Source organism: Balaenoptera physalus (assembly GCF_965194825.1).
Source record: "Balaenoptera physalus genome assembly, chromosome: 18".
Classification (NCBI taxonomy): Eukaryota; Metazoa; Chordata; class Mammalia; order Artiodactyla; family Balaenopteridae; genus Balaenoptera; species Balaenoptera physalus.
This window is the reverse complement of record NC_138899.1, coordinates 60,755,063-60,774,047: the sequence shown is the minus strand read 5'-3', so window position 1 is coordinate 60,774,047 and position 18,985 is coordinate 60,755,063. Positions and strand designations below refer to the sequence as shown.

Here is an 18,985-nt window from a genome sequence, read left to right as displayed (position 1 = left end):
CTTAGACCAGGCGCTAGAAAATTATAGCTTGTGGGCCTGCCACCAGTTTTTGCAATAAAGTTTTATTGGAGAACAGCCATGTCTGTTGGTTACATATTTTCTGTGGCTGCTTTTGAGCTACAGTAGATGAGTTGAGTACAATGACAGCCAAGAGCCTGCAAGCCTAAAATGTTTACTACTATATTTAAGAACTATCTCTGAAAACTTACAGACTAGTACTTGAAAAGTACCTTAAATGGCTGTCCAGTAATTTGAACGTCAGTACTTTTTAAGGAAATCCATTCCATCTTTATACAGTATTGTCTGTTAAAACATTGCTTCTAAGAACAAGTAGGAAACTTCTCTATGATTACTTCATGGGACTTCATAAATAAATCTAATACCTCCTACAAAATAGCAGTAAATAAAATATTACAAGCCTTAACTGTTCAAGGATGAATGGCTAACTTTTCCTAAATTCTAAGGGATTAACTCTTAACACACTCAACATTTTTTTTCATTTTATTTTTGTATAAAATACATTCTGAAATGTATTGGCTGCTTATTTTTCAAAATAGAAACTTCTATTCCCATTACAATAATGCATGCTAATTGTTGACCGTTTTAAAGGTTCAGAAAAGCCTAATTTAGTTTGCTCCTTTTCTTCATAGTAGCTCTTTGAAACCCTCTCCTTAAATCTCCAACTCCTTAAATCTCAAACCTTCCAGCCCCTTTCTCCTGCTTGCTATTTACAACACAGAGATGATGGAATTCTTTATCCACAAACTCTTTCAACTTCCTGCCACCACACCTATAAACTAGTCTTTCATTCACATCTAAACTTTTTTACTTCCCTCTTTTTCTTTACAAGGGGCCTCCCTCCTGCTGCATAAGGTTCTATTGCCCTGATTTCCTCCCACCTCTGCAGTCTCGTTCATTTATTTTGCATTCTCTTTTACAGCTTTAACATCCATCTTGGCACATTTTCTCTTTTCCCCATATTATTTTGAGCCATCACCCTGCTTATTCCTACTTTACAACCAAATTCTACTTTTTCACCTCATATTTATTCAGTCTTCTCACCCTTGTCTTCACTAAAACTGTTCTTTAAGGTCACAGTAACCTCCTCTTTGCTAAATAAAAGGAGACATACTTGTCTCCTTCTTCTATAACCTTTCTGCAGCATGTGACACATCCCAGAGCCCCTGTCTTCTTGAAACACTTTCCCCTTGGCTTCCATCTGTCATTTGTCAGGTTTTCTGTTCTCCTGTTGAAGCCCTTTGGTCTTACATAGAGGCTCCTTGTATGCTCTCTATCCCTTAAATGTTGATTCCCAAGGCTTTGCTCAGACTATCATCTTTAAAAAATGAAAGTGATTTTACTACAAGAGGCTTTTTATGTGAAATTCTTTTAAAAGGTGAGTAAATGTCTCTTATAGTAGTTTTACATACAAAATACATTGCTATTTCTTACTCTTTCTCTTGAGGTTCTGATTGTTGTGTATCTCTATGGTTTTCCTGTTTTAAGGAATACTGAAGCATGGAGTTAGACTGAGCTCATTTAATATGTTTACCTTCTGCATTTTCAATCTAAAGTGAATAGCAGTTTTAGCTAGACTCAGAAGAAGTTGATCTGTATGAGTAGTTGTCAAACTTTTCAGTCTCAGGACACTTTTCACTCTTTTTATGGACCCCAAAGAACTTTTGTTTTGTGGATTATCTGTTTCAGTAGTCTCCGTATTAGAAATTGGTTCTGAGAACATTTTGAAATATTTATTAATTTATTTAACAATGACAGCAGTAAACCTAACATATACTTTTATGGAAAATAGCTATGCTTTGTAAAGCAAAAATAGAAATTGGAGAAGGTGGCAGTGTTTTACATGTTTTTGCACATTTTTGGGTTTTTTTTTGGCTACACGACTAGGCTTGCGGGATCAGTTCCCCAACCAGGGATTGAACCTGGGCCATGGCAGAGAACGCGCCAAATCCTAACCACAAGACCACCAGGAAACTCCCTGAAAATCTTTTTAACTTCTTAAAGTAAACTCTTAACTGGCTTAACGAAAGACCTCTAGATTTTCATATCTGCTTCTGCATTCAGTCTGTTACTGATATCACATATCATGTGACTTCTGGAAAACTCCACTGTATACTCAAGAGAGAGTGAGTAAACCAGGCAAATAACGTAGTATTATAGAAATATTTTTGATCTCCTGGAACTCTAGAAATTGTCTTGGGAATCCTTAGGAGTCCTCAGACTACTCTTTGAGAACCACTTGTCTCTAGAAGCAGCTTCTAAAATTTTTAGTTGTTTCCCCTTTACCAAGACTTCTTTTTTTCTCATTTTCCATTCTTCTGTCCAGATGAAATCATGCTCCCAGGGCATCATTAACATCTGTGTATTAATGACTCCAATATCTGGAGCTCTTAATTGAGGCATCTACCAACTGGATGTCTCCACCTGAGTCCCATATCTTAAGAGCACCACTTTCCTACTGGTTTCCCAAAAGCCTGAGAGTCATTGTTTCATTTTTTGTTTTTTTTTAAATTAGTTATCTACTTTATACATATTAGTGTATATATATCAATCCCAGTCTCCCAATTCATCCCATCCCTGCTTTCCCCCCTTAGTGTCCATACGTTTGTCTCTACGTCAGTGTCTCTGTTTCTTCCTTGCAGACCGGTTCATCTGTACCATTTTTCTAGATCCCACATATAAGCGTTAATATTTGTGTTTTTTTTAATATTTGTTTTTCTCTTTCTGACTTACTTCACTCTGTATGACAGTCTCTAGGTCCATCCACGTCCCTACAAATGACCCAATTTCATTCCTTTTTATGGCTGAGTAACATTCCATTTTATATATGTTTATCCATTCATCTATTGATGGGCATTTAGGTTGCTTCCATGACCTGCCTATTGTAAATAGTGCTGCAGTGAACACTGGGGTGCATGTGTCTTTTTGAATTATGGTTTATCCATTCATCTGTCTTGTTTATCCATTCATCTGTCGATGGGCATTTAGGTTGCTTCCATGACCTGGCTATTGTAAATAGTGCTGCAGTGAACATTGGGGTGCATGTGTCTTTTTGAATTATGGTTTTCTCTAGGTATATACGCAGTAGTGGGATTGCTGGGTCATATGGTAATTCTATTTTTAGTTTTTTAAGGAACCTCCATACTGTTCTCCATAGTGGCTGTATCAGTTTACATTCCCAGCAACAGTGCAAGAGGGTTCCCTTTTCTGAGAGTCATTGTTGATACTACATTTTCCCCTCAACCCAGACATTTATGGAATTCTGAACATTTCTATCTACTGAATGTCTTTCAGAACCATCTGTTTCTCTAAATTACTACTAATATTCTAGTTCTTAAGATATTTGTTGCCTATAAATATATTTTACTAAATAACCTTCTAACCTCATGCCTTGAGATTAGCCTTGTCTCCTAAATCATTCTTCACTTAAAGGCAGAATACTCTTCACAAAAATTTTTTTTACTGAAGTATAATAATATGTTCAGAAGAGTACATGATTCATGTGTACAGCTTACTGAATTTTCATGAACAGAACAGCCTTGTATAACCAGCACCCATCAATAAATAGAAAATTCTTAGTATCCCATAAGCCCCCTTGTACTCCCTTTCCAGTTACTGCCTCCCAGCCCCCATCTCCCAAAGATAACTGCTGTCCTGATTTTCTGCCACCATGGATTAGTTTTGTCTGTTTTTGAGCCCTATATAAGTAGAACCTATAGCATGTACTCTTTTTGTGCTTAGCTTCTTTTTATTTTTTAATAAATTTATTTATTTATTTAATTTTTGGCTGCGTTGGGTCTTTGTTGCTGTGTGTGGGCTTTCTCTAGTTGCGGCGAGCGGGGACTACTCTTCGTTGTGGTGTGCGGGCTTCTCATTGTGGTGGCTTCTCTTGTTGCGGAGCACAGGCTCCAGGCGCGCGGGCTTCAGCAGTTGTGGCTCGTGGGCTCTAGAGCGCAGGCTCAGTAGTTGTGACACATGGGCGTAGTTGCTCTGCAGCATGTGGGATCTTCCCAGACCAGGGCTCGAACCCGTGTCCCCTGCATTGGCAAGTGGATTCTTAACCACTGTGCCACCAGGGAAGTCCCTGCTTAGCTTCTTTTGCTTACAATATGTCTGTGAGATTATTGCGTATAGTTATAGTTCATTAATTCTTACTGGTACATAGTATTTCACTGAATATACCATAATTTATTCATTCTACTGTGGATAAACATTTGAGTAATTTCTAGTTTGGGGCTGTTATGAATAAGTTGCTGTTACTATTCCTAATCATATCTTCGGTAAACATGTACCCATTTCCCTTGAGTTTATGCTTGGGAGTAGGGCTGGGCCATGGAGTTTTCATATGTTCATCTTTAGTAGATAATGTCAAGTCAAAAATGATTCTCCTTTCTCTGTTGTTTTTTGCCTTTTTCATCTTAGCCATTCTGGAGGTGTGTGGTAGTATCTTTTTGTGGTTTTAGTGTGCATTTCCCTAATGAGTAATGAAATTGAGAACTTTTTCACATTTATTGGCCATTGTACAACCTGTTTTATAAACTCTATTCTCGCCTTTTGCCTACTGTTTTATTGTGTTACTGTTTTTTTTAATTGTTGAGTATTCTTTATATATTCTGAATATGAGATCTTCATCAGATATATGTATTGCAAATATCTCTCTCATTCTCTGAGTTAGAGTGAGCTTTTAAAAGAATAAATTGGTTCATTTCATTCCCCTATTTAAAATTCTGATTTCCCATTGCCTTGAGGATCAAGTACAAATTCTTTTGTACCTACAAAACTTTTCATTATCCAATTGCTTTCTGTGTTTCCAGCTCCCCACTCCCAAGTCTTTGTTTTTATTTGGTTCCCTAAACTTATCATATTTGTTTACCATAAGGACCAGTGTAGTAATATAAAAAGCAAAAGTATCATTTCAGTAGAGGAGAAAATGTATGAACATATTTTGGCAATCTTGGTGGTACGTACATCCTCCTAAAATAAAGCATAAAATCCAGAAGCTATAAAAGATTTGATTATATAAGGATTTAATTTTTTTGTGTAACTAAACACGGAAGGGATCTATTAAAAATAGATCACTATAAGAAAGTATTTGACATGTGTAATGTGTAACCATATAATAAAAGCACGGTATAAACTTATAATGAAGTTCCACAAATATATAAGAAAAAGATAGTCCAGTTGGAAAATGGGGGAAAAAAACAAAAATTGGTTATGAAATTCATAGAGGAAATAGAAATGCTCAGCCTTACTACAGGGAAATGCCAGTGAAAATAGAGATAGCATTCTTCACCCATCAGATTGGCAGAAATGAAAAATACTGGTATTATCAAGTGGAAGTTTGCATTGGTAAAGCTGTTTTGGAGTATAATTTGGCAATATTAAAAATAAAAATCATACTTATCTTTTGTCCAGCAAATCTAGTTTGTTCTAAAAAAATACTTACTCCTGTGAACTAAGGTAGGTATCAAAATGTTCATTGAAGTGTTGTTTATAATAGCAAACTATTGAAAACAAAGTAAATGTCAGAAGGAAAACGGTTAAACTATGATATGTTCATATCATGAAATGCTTTGCAGATGTTAAAATGAAGGTGTTTTACCTTTGTGTATGACATGGAAAAATCTATGGGACAATGTGTGTAGAAGAGTATAAATATAAAGGCTTATTTTTATATCTATTGAATATGATTACTTGCATACAGTAGATTGTTGGAAGTAAAATTGTCATATTAAAGGGTATGAATGTTCTTAAAGCTTTTACCCATACTGCCAAATTATTTTCCAGGCTAGAAATATTAGTTTACATTGCTACCTCCAAAGAATGAACATGCCTGTTATCTGTACCTTTGCCAGTACCAAATATTATAATTAGGAAAAAAATGGCTCTTTAATACATGAAAAAGGCTTATTTATATATCACTTGCATTTCTTTTTGTGTTTATATCTGTTCATGTCCTTTGCCCGTTCTTTTAATTAGTAAGAGTTCTTTATATATAAAGAATGTCAGCCTTATGTACTGCATGTATTTTTGTTATATATTCTTAAAAAATCTCTGCCTGTTAAATGTGCCATTCTAATTATATTTAATATTTTCCTGATGACTTACAACAGCTGATTCTTATAGATGATTCCTAGGTAATTGTAATGATAACCTTAAGCTGTAAGATATGAGAGACATTTTCTAAACTTATTAAATGGTTTCAGACTCCTTTTTTTTAAAAATTTTTATTGGAGTATAGTTGATTTACAATGTTGTGTTAGTTTCAGGTGTACAGCAAAGTGATTCAGTTATACATATACCTATATCCACTCTTTTTTTTTTTTTTTTAGGATTCTTTTCCCATGTAAGCCATTACAGAGTATTGAGTAGAGTTCCCTGTGCTATACAGCAGATTATTAGTTATCTATTTTATATATAATAGTGTGTATATGTCAGTCCCAATCTCCCAATTTATCCCTCCCCTCCTCAGACTCTATTTTTGAGTCCTATCCTAATGTTTTGTGCTTTCTGATTTTTCTTCTTTTGTCATACTATCAGTTGCATTATGCCTACTTCATAGCCCATCTCTTATAGATTGGGAAAACATCTTACGTTTGATTATAACAGATATGCATAAAGTTAGAATAAGTAGTTTCTGAGTAAAGACTTGAGAGCTTTCCCTCTAAGCAAAATATATTAGCTATAGTACCTTGACTTCGACATATATTTTAACTGCTCAGGTCTATCCCTACCTCCACTTCCCCCTTGGTTGAGTGGTTAGGGATTAAAGACTGAAAGCCAATTTGTCATTTTTTTACATGTGTTCTGTATGGGTGATATTTCCAGATAGCAGTTTTTAGATGAGCAGAACATTATTGATAATACCTTCAGAAACACTGTAAATCATTCTTCTCAATTAATTACCCTTTCCTTTGTTTTACCCTTAGTATTTAGTAATGAAATTTTATCTGTTAATAATTTAAGAACACAACAACCGGATCATCGAACCCTACTATTCACTGATGTAAAGTGTCTCAACGGAGTGTAAAATCGTAACTAGAGATAGCCACTATTCATTTAATTAAATTCAGTATCTTTAATTATTTTATCTAGTAAAAACTGCATGCCCATAAATATTTAGTAATTGCTTGCTGACTGAAAAGCATGATTTAGTCAATGTTATGTATTTACTGAGAAATTATCATCATACACCAATATAAGATGAGTAATCAAGTTTTGTGACACAGATAATAAGATATATAATTACCCTCTTAGTCCCCAAGCATGAATGGATAGTTTTCATTCTAATGTATTTACCTGTACATGACAATGATATCTGTTTTTTTTGTGCTGTAAGCAATCAAGTAGGGCTCCTTATCTTTATTGTTTTTTAGTTCTTCATTTTATTTCTCTACCCCAGGTTAAGAAGTGATGATCTTAAGTGCTAAAAGTATGGCTTGAGAAGGCACCTCACTTTATAATCAGTCAAGCCCAGTGTGTTCATGTGTTAGAAGTCAGTGAAATTTCCTCCTCCAGGCTTTTGGCATTATTAGCAAATAAGTAGCAGTGCCAGGAGCCTCTGAAAGCTACATGTTGTAATGAAATAGTTCTGCACACCACTCTTCCCCCGCCCAAACCAACCCTCAGATTCTTTTCATTGGAAAGGATGAATAGAAATAGATACATGCTATCAGATCCATTGAAGAGATGGACAGTTCTAGTCTAAGAAACTAGTACAAATCACTTATAATGAAAATGTTATAGATCCTTCAGAAATTAGCTCATGTACACATTAGTATTAAAATTATTTAACTTTATTTTTAGATACAAATCAGTTAGGATATTAATTTTTTAAAAAGCAACAAAACTATGGAAACATTATTGCACACGTAATGTGACCTTAATTTAATACTAACAAGTCTTTAAGAAAATGAAGAAGATAATGAATCATATCATATGCAGCATGAAATATTGAAGGCTTTGGTGTCTTTAATGCTTAGAATTTATAGCTGAGTGTTTTAATTGTATCTTTTAAAAATTCCATCTCCTAACCAAAAACCCAAACAGCCCAAAATCACTTCCAGAAAACCCAGGAACCTTAAAAATGTTTGTTTTCATAAAGAAATTAGCCATATTGATTTTAATTCTTTATAGAAACAGTATATGTTTCTTTTATCTTTTTGAAGTATGTTGTTCTTGTTAAAGAATCTACCATTTTAATTTGTATAAAAAATAGTTGAAAACTTTTCTCTGATTTTTGGTATAGATAATTATAATAGTTTCTGACAAGTAATGGAATTTTTATTTTAAAGATTCTGACAATGGAGATATTAATTATGATTATGTTCATGAGTTGTCATTGGAAATGAAGCGTCAAAAGATACAGAGGGAATTAATGAAGCTGGAACAAGAAAACATGGAGAAAAGAGAAGAAATTATTATTAAAAAGGAGGTATGCTATTTATTGAAATATGTTAGTAATTAACATCAAAATGAGTATTGACCAGAGAGCCCATTAGCTGCTTGCTACATCTTAAGTTGTATTAGGATATCGATACTTCACATATGTTAATTAATCTTCACATTTCTCTCTTAGATAAATAGGACATATATTTGTTATTGACTAGATAAACAAAACTGAGTGTCTGTTGCCTGGAGTCACCAGCTAATGTAAAATGGGACTTGAATCTATATACATCTGGTTTTTAGGCCCATGCTATTTCTAGAATACTTGTTTCTTTTTTAAAGAGTAGAAAGATACAATATACTTGAATATAATTTGTGTTTTTTCTGAGGAGATTTTGAAATTTCATAATTTTAGTTTGCTTTATTGATATTAGTGCTATGCTGGGGCAGTTAGTATTGGTTAACAGCATAGGTTCAGGAGCCAGACTAATATTAATATGTGGTGGCTATCATAACACTTAATACTTCATCTGAAGTTTGGTATAATTTAAAAACACGTGCTTTGTTGTCTGATTATAACAATCATGATTGGAAGAGTTTCTGAATTGAGTTACTGAATTCTTTTGGAAGGTTTCACCAGAAGTGGTTAGATCAAAGTTATCTCCATCACCTTCTCTAAGGAAGTCTAGCAAATCTCCAAAGCGAAAATCAAGCCCTAAGTCGTCATCTTCAACTAGCAAGAAAGACAGGAAGACAACTGCAGTATCCTCTCCCTTGCTGGACCAGCAGAGGTCAGTAGGGTGATAAATAGTGCCAGAATGAAATAGCTTTTTCTGAAGTGATATTCAAAATAATTACTTGGTAGATTACATAAAGATACTTTTAATACATTCAGTATTTAATGTAAACTTTTTTTTTCTAAGAAAAAAGTGTGAAAAGTTTCCATTTAAAAGAAAATTATAGAGAACAATAAAGCAAAGGTCTGTGTCACATCTATATATGCTTCAGAGCTTTTTTTTTTTTAAGAAATAAACAGCTATATTTCTGGTCCTTCCCTCTTGAATTTGTTGTTTATGATACCTATGCATGTGTGTTTATACTTCCATAATATGTATTATCTTACAATATATAGTGTTACTTTCATCTATTTAATCTTAATATAGATATAACTTTTCTTCTGCAACTTACTTTTTCACTTAGCATTTTTTTACATTTATCTATATTGATATATGTAGCTGTAGTTCTTTCATATTAGTATTTATGTATTTATCTGCTTTTCTTTTGTTGAACATTTAAGTTGATTCCAGGTTTTAGCTATTACAAATTATGCACAGTGAACATTCTTCTTGTCTCCTTGTGTACATGATCAAGAGATTAAATTCTTTATAGTATGTATGAAGCAGGAATATATTATTTAGAATTATTGTAGTAGTCAATTGAAAGAATAAAGATAGAAATAAATTACACTGAGGGGTTGAGAATAAGGCAGGAGATACCTTTTCATTTAATGTCACTATGGACTATTTAAATTTTTTTAAAGGACATACATTAATTTATTATTTAAGAAAAAGGCTGAACTAAAAACCTCTTCCCAATATTTGATCAGTTGGCAACTGTCTGTTTGAACCCATAATGAAACTCATAGTTGTCTCCTTCTAGATTCCATTTACTTTTTACCTAGTTTATTATATCATCCTACTAACTCTATTTACTTTATCTAGTGTCCATTCTGCCACACATATAAACATTTTCATTCAGCTGCCCTAACCCTTCACTTTACAGATGTTGTGAGAGAAATCTTAAAATAACAATTCCAATTAATTTATTATGCCATTGAAAAACTCAGTAGTTTTCCATTCTGTTGACTGAAATTCAGATTTTTTAGAATAGCATTCATACTTTGATCTTGCCACTCTTGTCCATATTTTCATCCAGCCTTCTTCCTACACTCATCACCTTCAGTCCTTCAGTGTCTAGCTCAAATTCTGTCTTTCCATTAAGTTTTCCCATTTCTCCTTACTGAACATAATTTCTGTTCCCTTTATATATCAGATTTTATTTATACCTCTCACTTAATACTAATTGCTATTTGCATTATATTTTAGCTGTGGCACACATGTTTTACAACCTCTATTAAATTTAAGCTCCTTGAAGATTGCAATCTTGATGGTTCACTGTTCTATCTCCCCACAGCACCTACTCTGCAGAGAGCTTTGTATTGTAATAAGGCACTCTGTAAAGTTGACTTGATTCTCTCCTTTGCTCCTAAGATTGAATAAAGGGATATGAAAGAAGTTGAAATATAGAGTGATATGATTTACCCCACTTGCTCTTTATTCTTTTGATTAACCAATTATATAACTTTCCCTCAATTCCATTCATTTCTCAAAAAACCGCCAGCATACCAGAAATACTCCTTTTCATTTTCTAATCCTTTCTAAATATTTATAAAATCTTCAAAACTTAATCTCTTCATAGAAAGTTTTTGTAACTATTTAGATGAAGGGTTAGTTTCATCCTGTTCGTTTTCATGTAGTCTTCTCTTACTGCTTTGTTAGTAACTCACTTATCCTTTGATGAATATTGAGCATGAATAATTACTCTCATTGATTTAACTACTATATTTCTGTATTATAAGATATTGACTTTAAGATGCACCATTAATTTAATAATAGAAGCAGAAGGATCTGGAGAACAATACATTAAAGGTACAAAGAAAGCATTGAATTGGGTATAGCATTTCTGTAGTTGTGCAGTTTACATTGCCTAGAGTGGGTCAGATCATCAACTTTTAGTTACATTGTGGATCATACTATAAACTGTTTGAATACATTCAACAAGTTAAGGATTGAAATTTCAGTTAAAATTCAGTGGAATGTTGCAGCCAATGCCAGTAAATCAACTGAGGTGACAGTCAGGTAAACAAACTCTTTGGTTTTACGTGGTTATCATGTTGAGTAGGCAGAGATAATCACAGACAAATTAAGACTCACACTTCTCCGTGAAAATTGGCAGTTTTCTTAGACATTTATTGTGAGAGAGAGCCTGATGGAAAGCTTTAAGCTGAGATATGTGAAGTATGTCAAAAGCTATTCAAAAGAAATAAGTTTTGGGGAGAGAGAGAGAAAGGCTCTAAAAGTGATAGAAGTAGATAATTGAGCTGTGTGCCACAAATAGGAAGTGGGCTCTTTGCCACTAAAGGATAATCATTTGACTTAAAAAAAAATGTTGAAAGATCTTGTTGACTTCAGCATGCACAAAATCAATTTTGGCCCATTCTGTTGGAAGTTACTTGCAAACTCTGTATCTGTAACACAACTATGTTTTACTACTACATATATTTTTTAAGGTATTTGAAGAAATTCTGCACTTTAGTGAGTGTACTGGCATAATCCTGGTTGTTATAATAGCTTAATCCCAGAATGTGAATTTAACACAACAGAAGTTTATTTCTCACTCAAGAAGTGGGTGTTTCTGATTAATAGGTGACTCTTATATACATGCAGCTTCAGTACCTAGGCTCCTTCTGACCATGGCTTCACTTTCTTATGTTTTTGAGGACACCAAAAAATGCAATATGTGAAGAAAAAAATTAGAGTATTGCACTTATTTAGTTATATAGTTTACAGTTACCTGGAGTATGAGAGTCTTATTAGTTAGGCCTGGAAGTGGTGTACATCACTTCTACTCACATTCTTTTGGCCAGAGCTTGGTCATTCGGCCACATCTAACTTCAAAAAAGTCTAGATAGTATGGTTCAACAGTGTGGCCAGGACAAAAGTGTAGTAAACGCCTAGCTAGTTTCTGTCACAGGCAATAATGTGAAAATACAGTTTGTGTCAAGAACTTCTCTATCATTTTATCTTGAAAATGGTTTTTAAAGTAATTTTTGATGCTATCTGTACCAACTATTGATTAGTGTGTGTCTTTTAAGTGGAAAAATATTTAGAAATGTAGACATTTATCACTTATCTGTTAAATACATTAAAAATTTGAGTCACTTCATAAATATGCAGTGAGATATGTAACTAATAATTGTTTTGGCAGAAGACAAAGATAAAAAGTAGATTTGGTCATATTTTAATAATTTCTGACTTGCTAGATGGTTGACCCTATCTATGACAATAAAAAGTAGGGATAAGGACTAAGGTAAATTTTCTGAATGCCCACTATGAGTCAGTTGCTTTTATCTGTTTTTAATCTTACCAGCAATTTTGAGGAAGATACTATCCATTACCTTTTTTACAGCTAAGGCATCTTGGGATTAGAGAACTCTAGGTCACAGGAAGTAAGTTCTAGGATTTTGGCTTAAGTTGTCATTTATAAATATCAATAGCTAGTGAAATAAGTACCTGGTGAAAACTTACCAGATGTGTGAAGAGAAAGGGCTACTTAAAAACTCAGTACCAGACTGAACATTCAATATTGCAGAAAACAGGAACAAATTTAAATAAGAAATTAATTCAAAATTTTAATATGATTTGAGAGGATATTGATTGATCTGTTGATAGCAGTTGATCGTGAAAATAAAAGCAATCTGTGAACAAAGATATTTTGGATGAAAAATGATTTTTAAAACTGGAAATAGCAGAATAAAGAGATTGCCAAATTTAATATTAGTAGAATGAGTGCAACTTAAAAGAAAATTTACTGAATTTGAAAACACATTTAAGATATTTCCAATATTTTAAGATATTTGAAAGCAAAAGGAGAGATGGAATAATGGAAAATAATGGAGGAGTGATCTAGGAGATGCAGTAACTATAATAAAGCAAACCAGAGAGACTTGGGTCATATGGAGAATTGATGAAATAAAAATAGAAAAAAAAATGAGTAAAAGACTAAGGTTTCAGATTGAAGCAGCACACTGAGTGATGGAAAAGGTTAAAAAAAAGAGAACCTTCGCTTATCTTGATGAAATTTTTAGTTTGTAAGGAATAATATAATAATGCATACAGGCAGAAAAGCTGGGTAACCTGCATAGGAAAAGAAATTGACTCTCTTTGGACTTTTCATCCAAAACACTAAATGCCACAAAGTATTGTAACAATATTTATAGAGCTCTGTGGGGAAAGGATATGACACCAAAATGCTCAAACTGTTGTCAGGGTATGGAGTAAAGACAGACAATTTGTAATGTGTAAGGGCTCAAAGTTACAGCATTTAGATAAAATGTTTTTAAATGCCAAATTAAAGAGGATAGTCTAGACCCAAAAAAACAATCCCAGGTAGATTAACTGTGAAAGACAAAATTCTAAAATTTAAAGGATCATCTCTGTAATCTAAGAGTTGGAAAAGATTTAAATGAATGTTTAAGATTTAAAACAAAGATTTAAAAGAATATTTACTAACAGTGCTTAAGGTTTCATTTATAGTTGATGTAATTGTTCTTTATAATGCTGAAAACATGGAAGCCACCTGAAAAACTTATCAATGTGAAGTTGTTTAAAGAAGTTATGGAGCATATCTATTAAAGGAAATTCTGTACAGTCCATAAGAATAATTATCAAAATCCACTTTTTTGTTATAGAAAGATACCCATGCTATATTTAGTACAAAAAATTTTACAAAATATTGTATTATGACTGTGCGTATGGGGTGGCAGGGAGGGAAGAAGGGAAAGAGACATGGAAAAAGTGTGGACATATATCCAAGGTGTTAACATTGGCTATCCTTGGGTAATGGAATTATAGGTGATTTTTACTTTTTCATCTACTTTTCTATAATAAGCTTTAAAAAAAAAAATTCAGTTCATGCAGTTGTTTTATTTTGTGATATTTTCCTTGCTGAAAGAATCTCTTCCTACTTCACCTCTTATCTTTTCTCAGAAATATACCCTTTAAAATTATATAATAAGCAGTGTTAATGAAGTAGGTAGCAAGTAAATCTTTGCTCATTTCTGTGTTATTTCTTTTTGATATTGATTACTAGTATATAAAATAGTAAATGGCAAGTTATTGAAAGGAATGCTACCATTTTTTAAAAGTGCTTTGTTAAAATGAAAATAATATTTATTTGACCTTCTAAAAGTCTTTAGACTTCTGATAGCTTTGTGTTACCTTCAGGAATTCAAAAAGCAACCAAAGTAAGAAGAAAGGACCTCGTACTCCTAGCCCACCCCCTCCTATACAGGAAGATATTGCTCTGGGGAAAAAATATAAAGAAAAATATAAAGTAAAAGACAGGATAGAAGAAAAACCAAGAGATGGAAAGGACAGAGGACGAGATTTTGAAAGACAAAGAGAAAAAAGAGACAAGCCAAGGTAAGTAGGATTGTATATTTTTAATAATCTTACTTTCTTAGAATCTAAAATACTATTCAGAAGCTTTTAGGCGTTACTACAATGGATTATTTAGTGTTTTTAAACTATGTATAAGTATTTAATACTTACCATATTGAAATATGAATACTTCAATCAATGTTAATGTTTATAAAACATAATATAAATCATTATGATTTAAAAAACATAAAATTTCTTAATTTTAACAATTTTTAAATGTCAATTTGATAGTGTTTTTTATATATATATACTGTATATATGCATATACAGTATATTCACAGTGACATGACATAGATCTCCAGAACCTTTTCATCTTACAAATCTGAAACTCTGTAACCCTTAAACAACTCCTTTTCACTCCCCCACCTATCCCCCGGCTCCCCAGTCCATAGTAAACATCATTCTACTTTCTGTTTCTTTGATTTTGACTCCTTTAGATACCTCATATAAATGAAATCATTTTGTCTTTTTGTGACTGGCTTATTTTACTTAGCATAAGGTCTTCAAGGTTCATCCATGTGTGGCATGTAACAGGATTACTTTCCTTTTTAATGCTGAATAATATTCCATTGTCTATATACCACGTTTTGTTTATCCATTCATTTGCTGATAAACGTATGGGTTGCTTCCACCTCTTGGCTGTTGTGAATAGTGCTGTTATTCATGAACATGGGTGTGCAAATCTCTTCAAGACCCTTCTTTCAGTTTGTTTGGAAATGTACCCAGAAGTGGGATTGCTGGATCATATGGTAGTTCAATTTTTAATTCTTTGAGGAACTTTCATACAGTTTTCCATACCAGCTGCTGTACACCATTAACAGTGTACAAGAGTTCCAATTTCTTCACATCCTCACCAACACTTATTTTCTGTGTTTTGGATAGTAGCCATCCTAACTGGTATGAGTTGATACTGTGGTTTTGATTTGCGTTTCGCTGATGACTGATGATGTTAAACATCTTTTCATTGCTTTTTGGCCACTTGTATATCATCTTTGGAGTGATGTCTATTTAAATCCTTTATACATTTTTAAATTGAGTCCATTTGATTTTTGTTGTTGAATTATAGGAATCCATTATAATTATGGATGTTAACCCCTTATCAGATATATGATTTGCAAATATTTTCTCCCTTTTTATAGGTGGCCTTTTCATTCTCTTGATAGTGCTTTTTGATGCACAGAAGTTTTTAAAGTATGAGGTAGTCCCATTTGTCAATTTTATGTTTGTTGCCTGCGCTTTTGGTGTCATATCCAAGAAATCATTGCCAACTCCAATGTCATGAAGATTTTTCCCTATGTTTTTTTGTAGGAGTTTTAAAGTCTTAGATCTTATATTTCAGTCTTTAATGCCTTTTGAGTTAATTTTTTGTATGTGGTGTAAGGTAAAGGTCCAACTTCATGTTTTGCGTGTAGAAAACCACTTTTCCCAGCACCATTTTTTGAAGGAACTCTCCTTTCCCCATTGATGTTCTTGGCACCCTTGAAGATCATTTTACCATATATGCAAGGATTTATTTCTGGGCTCTGTTTTACTCCATTGGTCTGCTTGTCTGTCTTTCTGCTAGTACCACACTGTTTTGATTACTGTGGCTTTATAATACATTTTGAAATCAGGAAGCATGAATCCTCTTTGTTATTACTTTTTGAAATTATTTTGGCTATTTGAGGTCCCTTGAAATTCCATATAAATTTGGGATGAATTTTTATATTTCTGCAAAAACTATCTTTGGGGTTTTGATAGGGATTGCATTGAACCTGTAGATCTCTTTGGATGATATGGCCATCTTAACCATATTAAATCTTCCAGTCCTTGAGCATGGAATGTCTTTCTGTTTATTTTGTCTTAATTTCTTTCAGCAGTGTTTTGTAGTTTTCAGTATACAAGTCTTTGACCTCCTTGGTTAGGTTTATTCCTAAGTATTTTTTACATTAAGTAATTTTTATGCTTTATTTTGTTCTTTTTTATGCTATTGTAGATGGAATTGTTTCTTAAAATTTCCTTTTCAGATTGTTCATTGTTGTATAGAAACACAGCTGATTTTGTGTGCTGATTTTGCATCCTGCAACTTTGCTGAATTCATTTATTAGTTCTAACAGTTTGTTTTGTTTTGTGGAATGTATAGGGTTTTCTACATATAAGATCATGCCATCTGCAAGTAGAGATAATTACTTTTTTCTTTCCAACTTAGATGCCTTTTTAAAATTTTTTTTGACTAATTGCCCTGGCTAGAACTTCCAATACTGTGTTGAATAGAAGTGGTGAGAGTGGGCATCCTTGCCTTGTCCCTTAGAGGAAAAGCTTTCAGTCTTTCACCATTGAGAATGATGTTTGCTATGGACTTTTCTTAATTGCCTTTTTTATGTTGTGATCATTCAGGATAAATTATCCATCCAGTAAGTAGCTGATAATAGTTTTTTGATATATAAGTTCAATAAAACCCAGTCTTTTCCCCCAAAAAGATTTTGGTGATAAGCTTAGCCCTTTCATTGTCTTGGTAAGAGATCATCTTGTCTAACTTATTTAGATGAATCAATTTTTTTTTCTCTCCTCCCTGTGGTGACTTAGAAGAACCAGAATGATTCTGTCAGCTGTTGCTAGGACCTAGCAACATTATTATGTCTTATTGGAGCAATAAAAAATGGTTAACTGGAGCATCCATAATTCTTGAACATATTTTCCTAAAATACACTCTTTATCTTATTCAATCTGGTTGGTTTGTTTTTGAAAATGACATGTAAATCAGATATAAATTATGTTAAATGTTCTTGCTGATTTACATTTTAAGAAGTCTTTATTCTTCTCTAATGGTTCTTGGTGCTCTTGTTTTGTTATTTTGACCCAGAAATCTTTGAGAGGTGATTCTTAACTTATATCCCTGGGTAGTTCACCACTGAAATGGTAACACATTTTGTATTATGAGGAATTGAATATTACAGAGGTTGATTCTTCATTTTCCATTTTTTTCTCCCTGGCTGTCTCTACCAGGAGCAGTAAGGTATGCCTAGGATTCACTTGTTGCTCAGTGTACAGAAAAATCTGAACTTGGTTTATTTCTTCTGTCTAAGGAAACTAAGCAGCAGATTACTGAAGGACTGCATGGGTACCTGATTGTCGCTGGAGTTCTAAAGCCATATTTGACAAGGTTGAAAGGGGGCATTTTGATTTAGGAGGAGTTGATTTGATTTCCAGGTGTTTTTTTTTTTAAGGCAGATTCATTAACTTAATTTATCTCCATTACTGTGAATAAAGAATAATTCTAAAGCCAAACAGTATATTTAAGAATCTTTGTCACTGCTTTCAGATTCTGGGGTATGTAATTAAAGGTGAGTATCTAAATTCCTTTTGGAGAAAATTGCCGTTTAACATTAATTTAGATGTTATAATGGGTTTATTGGGAGTCTTTTGGTTATCAGGATGTGCTGTGCTTAAGTGAAAGTATGCTAATACATTTATTATTTATTAGGTTACTGAATACCTAGTGTGTGGTGGACACTGCTTTAAACATTGGTGATGCAGCAGTGAACAAAAATCTTGTCAGAAACTTTGTTACTACAGGTGGAAGTAATACAGTAATCGTGTGTATAAAATAATATTTTTCCAAATATGGATTGTTTTTCTTCCTTCCAAGTAAAGTAAGACTTACTAGGCCTATTGGATATAGGGGATTGCTTACATTTCTTAAAGGGTGGTTCCCAAATGCATATGCATACATGTGAGACAAATGATGTAACAAAGCCACATGATCCTATGACTTTAAGTCCTTTTCCCTGTCTTCTGTGTCTCAGTTCTTCAACTTTCTACACCAGGAGCTACTAACCTGGATTTTAGAGGTCTGATTTGTGAGTTAAAATTTGCCCGTGTATGTTTTCGTGAGGGGGGAGAGTGTACATATCCTCTCAGAAAAATTCATGATTTCCCCATTCTCCAAAAATTCTTAAGAGCTATTAATCATTCTTTAGGCCTTTGCCACTAATCTGGCATTGAGGATTTCAGTACTCTCATCCCAAACCTTTATTGGCCATGTCAACCTAGTTAAGAATATACTCTCTTCCCAGAATATTTGTTAATTTGAGAAACACTAAATTCTGTTACGTAGTTGCTTTTGAAGCGAATAGTTTCCAGGCCATAGTGCTTAAAGGAATTCTGTATCAGTGTCTTCCGATTTTACTGGTAGACTTTACTCAGCAATGATTTATTTATGCAAAATTAATCAAAACCTGCATACCACTTGTTTATCCAAAAAAAAAAAGTGCCTTATGGATTTATTTTATTACTCTGCTTTTAGAGAATGTAGCAAT

General features: G+C 33.2%; 1 protein-coding gene and 1 long non-coding RNA gene across 10 annotated transcripts in view; one reads left to right on the top strand and one right to left on the bottom strand.

Annotated features, from left to right (window-relative positions):
* The window catches only part of ZC3H13 (zinc finger CCCH-type containing 13), an 87,918-nt gene that overhangs the window by 29,398 nt on the left and 39,535 nt on the right, over window positions 1–18,985 (top strand). For 8 of the 9 annotated variants that reach the window (XM_082435355.1, XM_082435360.1, XM_082435359.1 and 5 more), the window contains 3 exons: window positions 8,313–8,452; window positions 9,037–9,197; window positions 14,472–14,669. The exons of the other annotated variant lie outside the window; for it this stretch is intronic. In XM_082435355.1, coding sequence (XP_082291481.1) covers window positions 8,313–8,452; window positions 9,037–9,197; window positions 14,472–14,669 — 499 coding nt within the window. The remainder of the gene's footprint in view (window positions 1–8,312; window positions 8,453–9,036; window positions 9,198–14,471; window positions 14,670–18,985) is intronic. 9 annotated transcript variants of the gene reach the window in all.
* LOC309647793 lies at window positions 4,591–8,304 on the bottom strand. Its single transcript, XR_014256301.1, has 2 exons — window positions 5,116–8,304; window positions 4,591–5,079 (listed from the first exon to the last, which is right to left on the bottom strand). It is a non-coding gene; the product is annotated as an uncharacterized lncRNA (long non-coding RNA).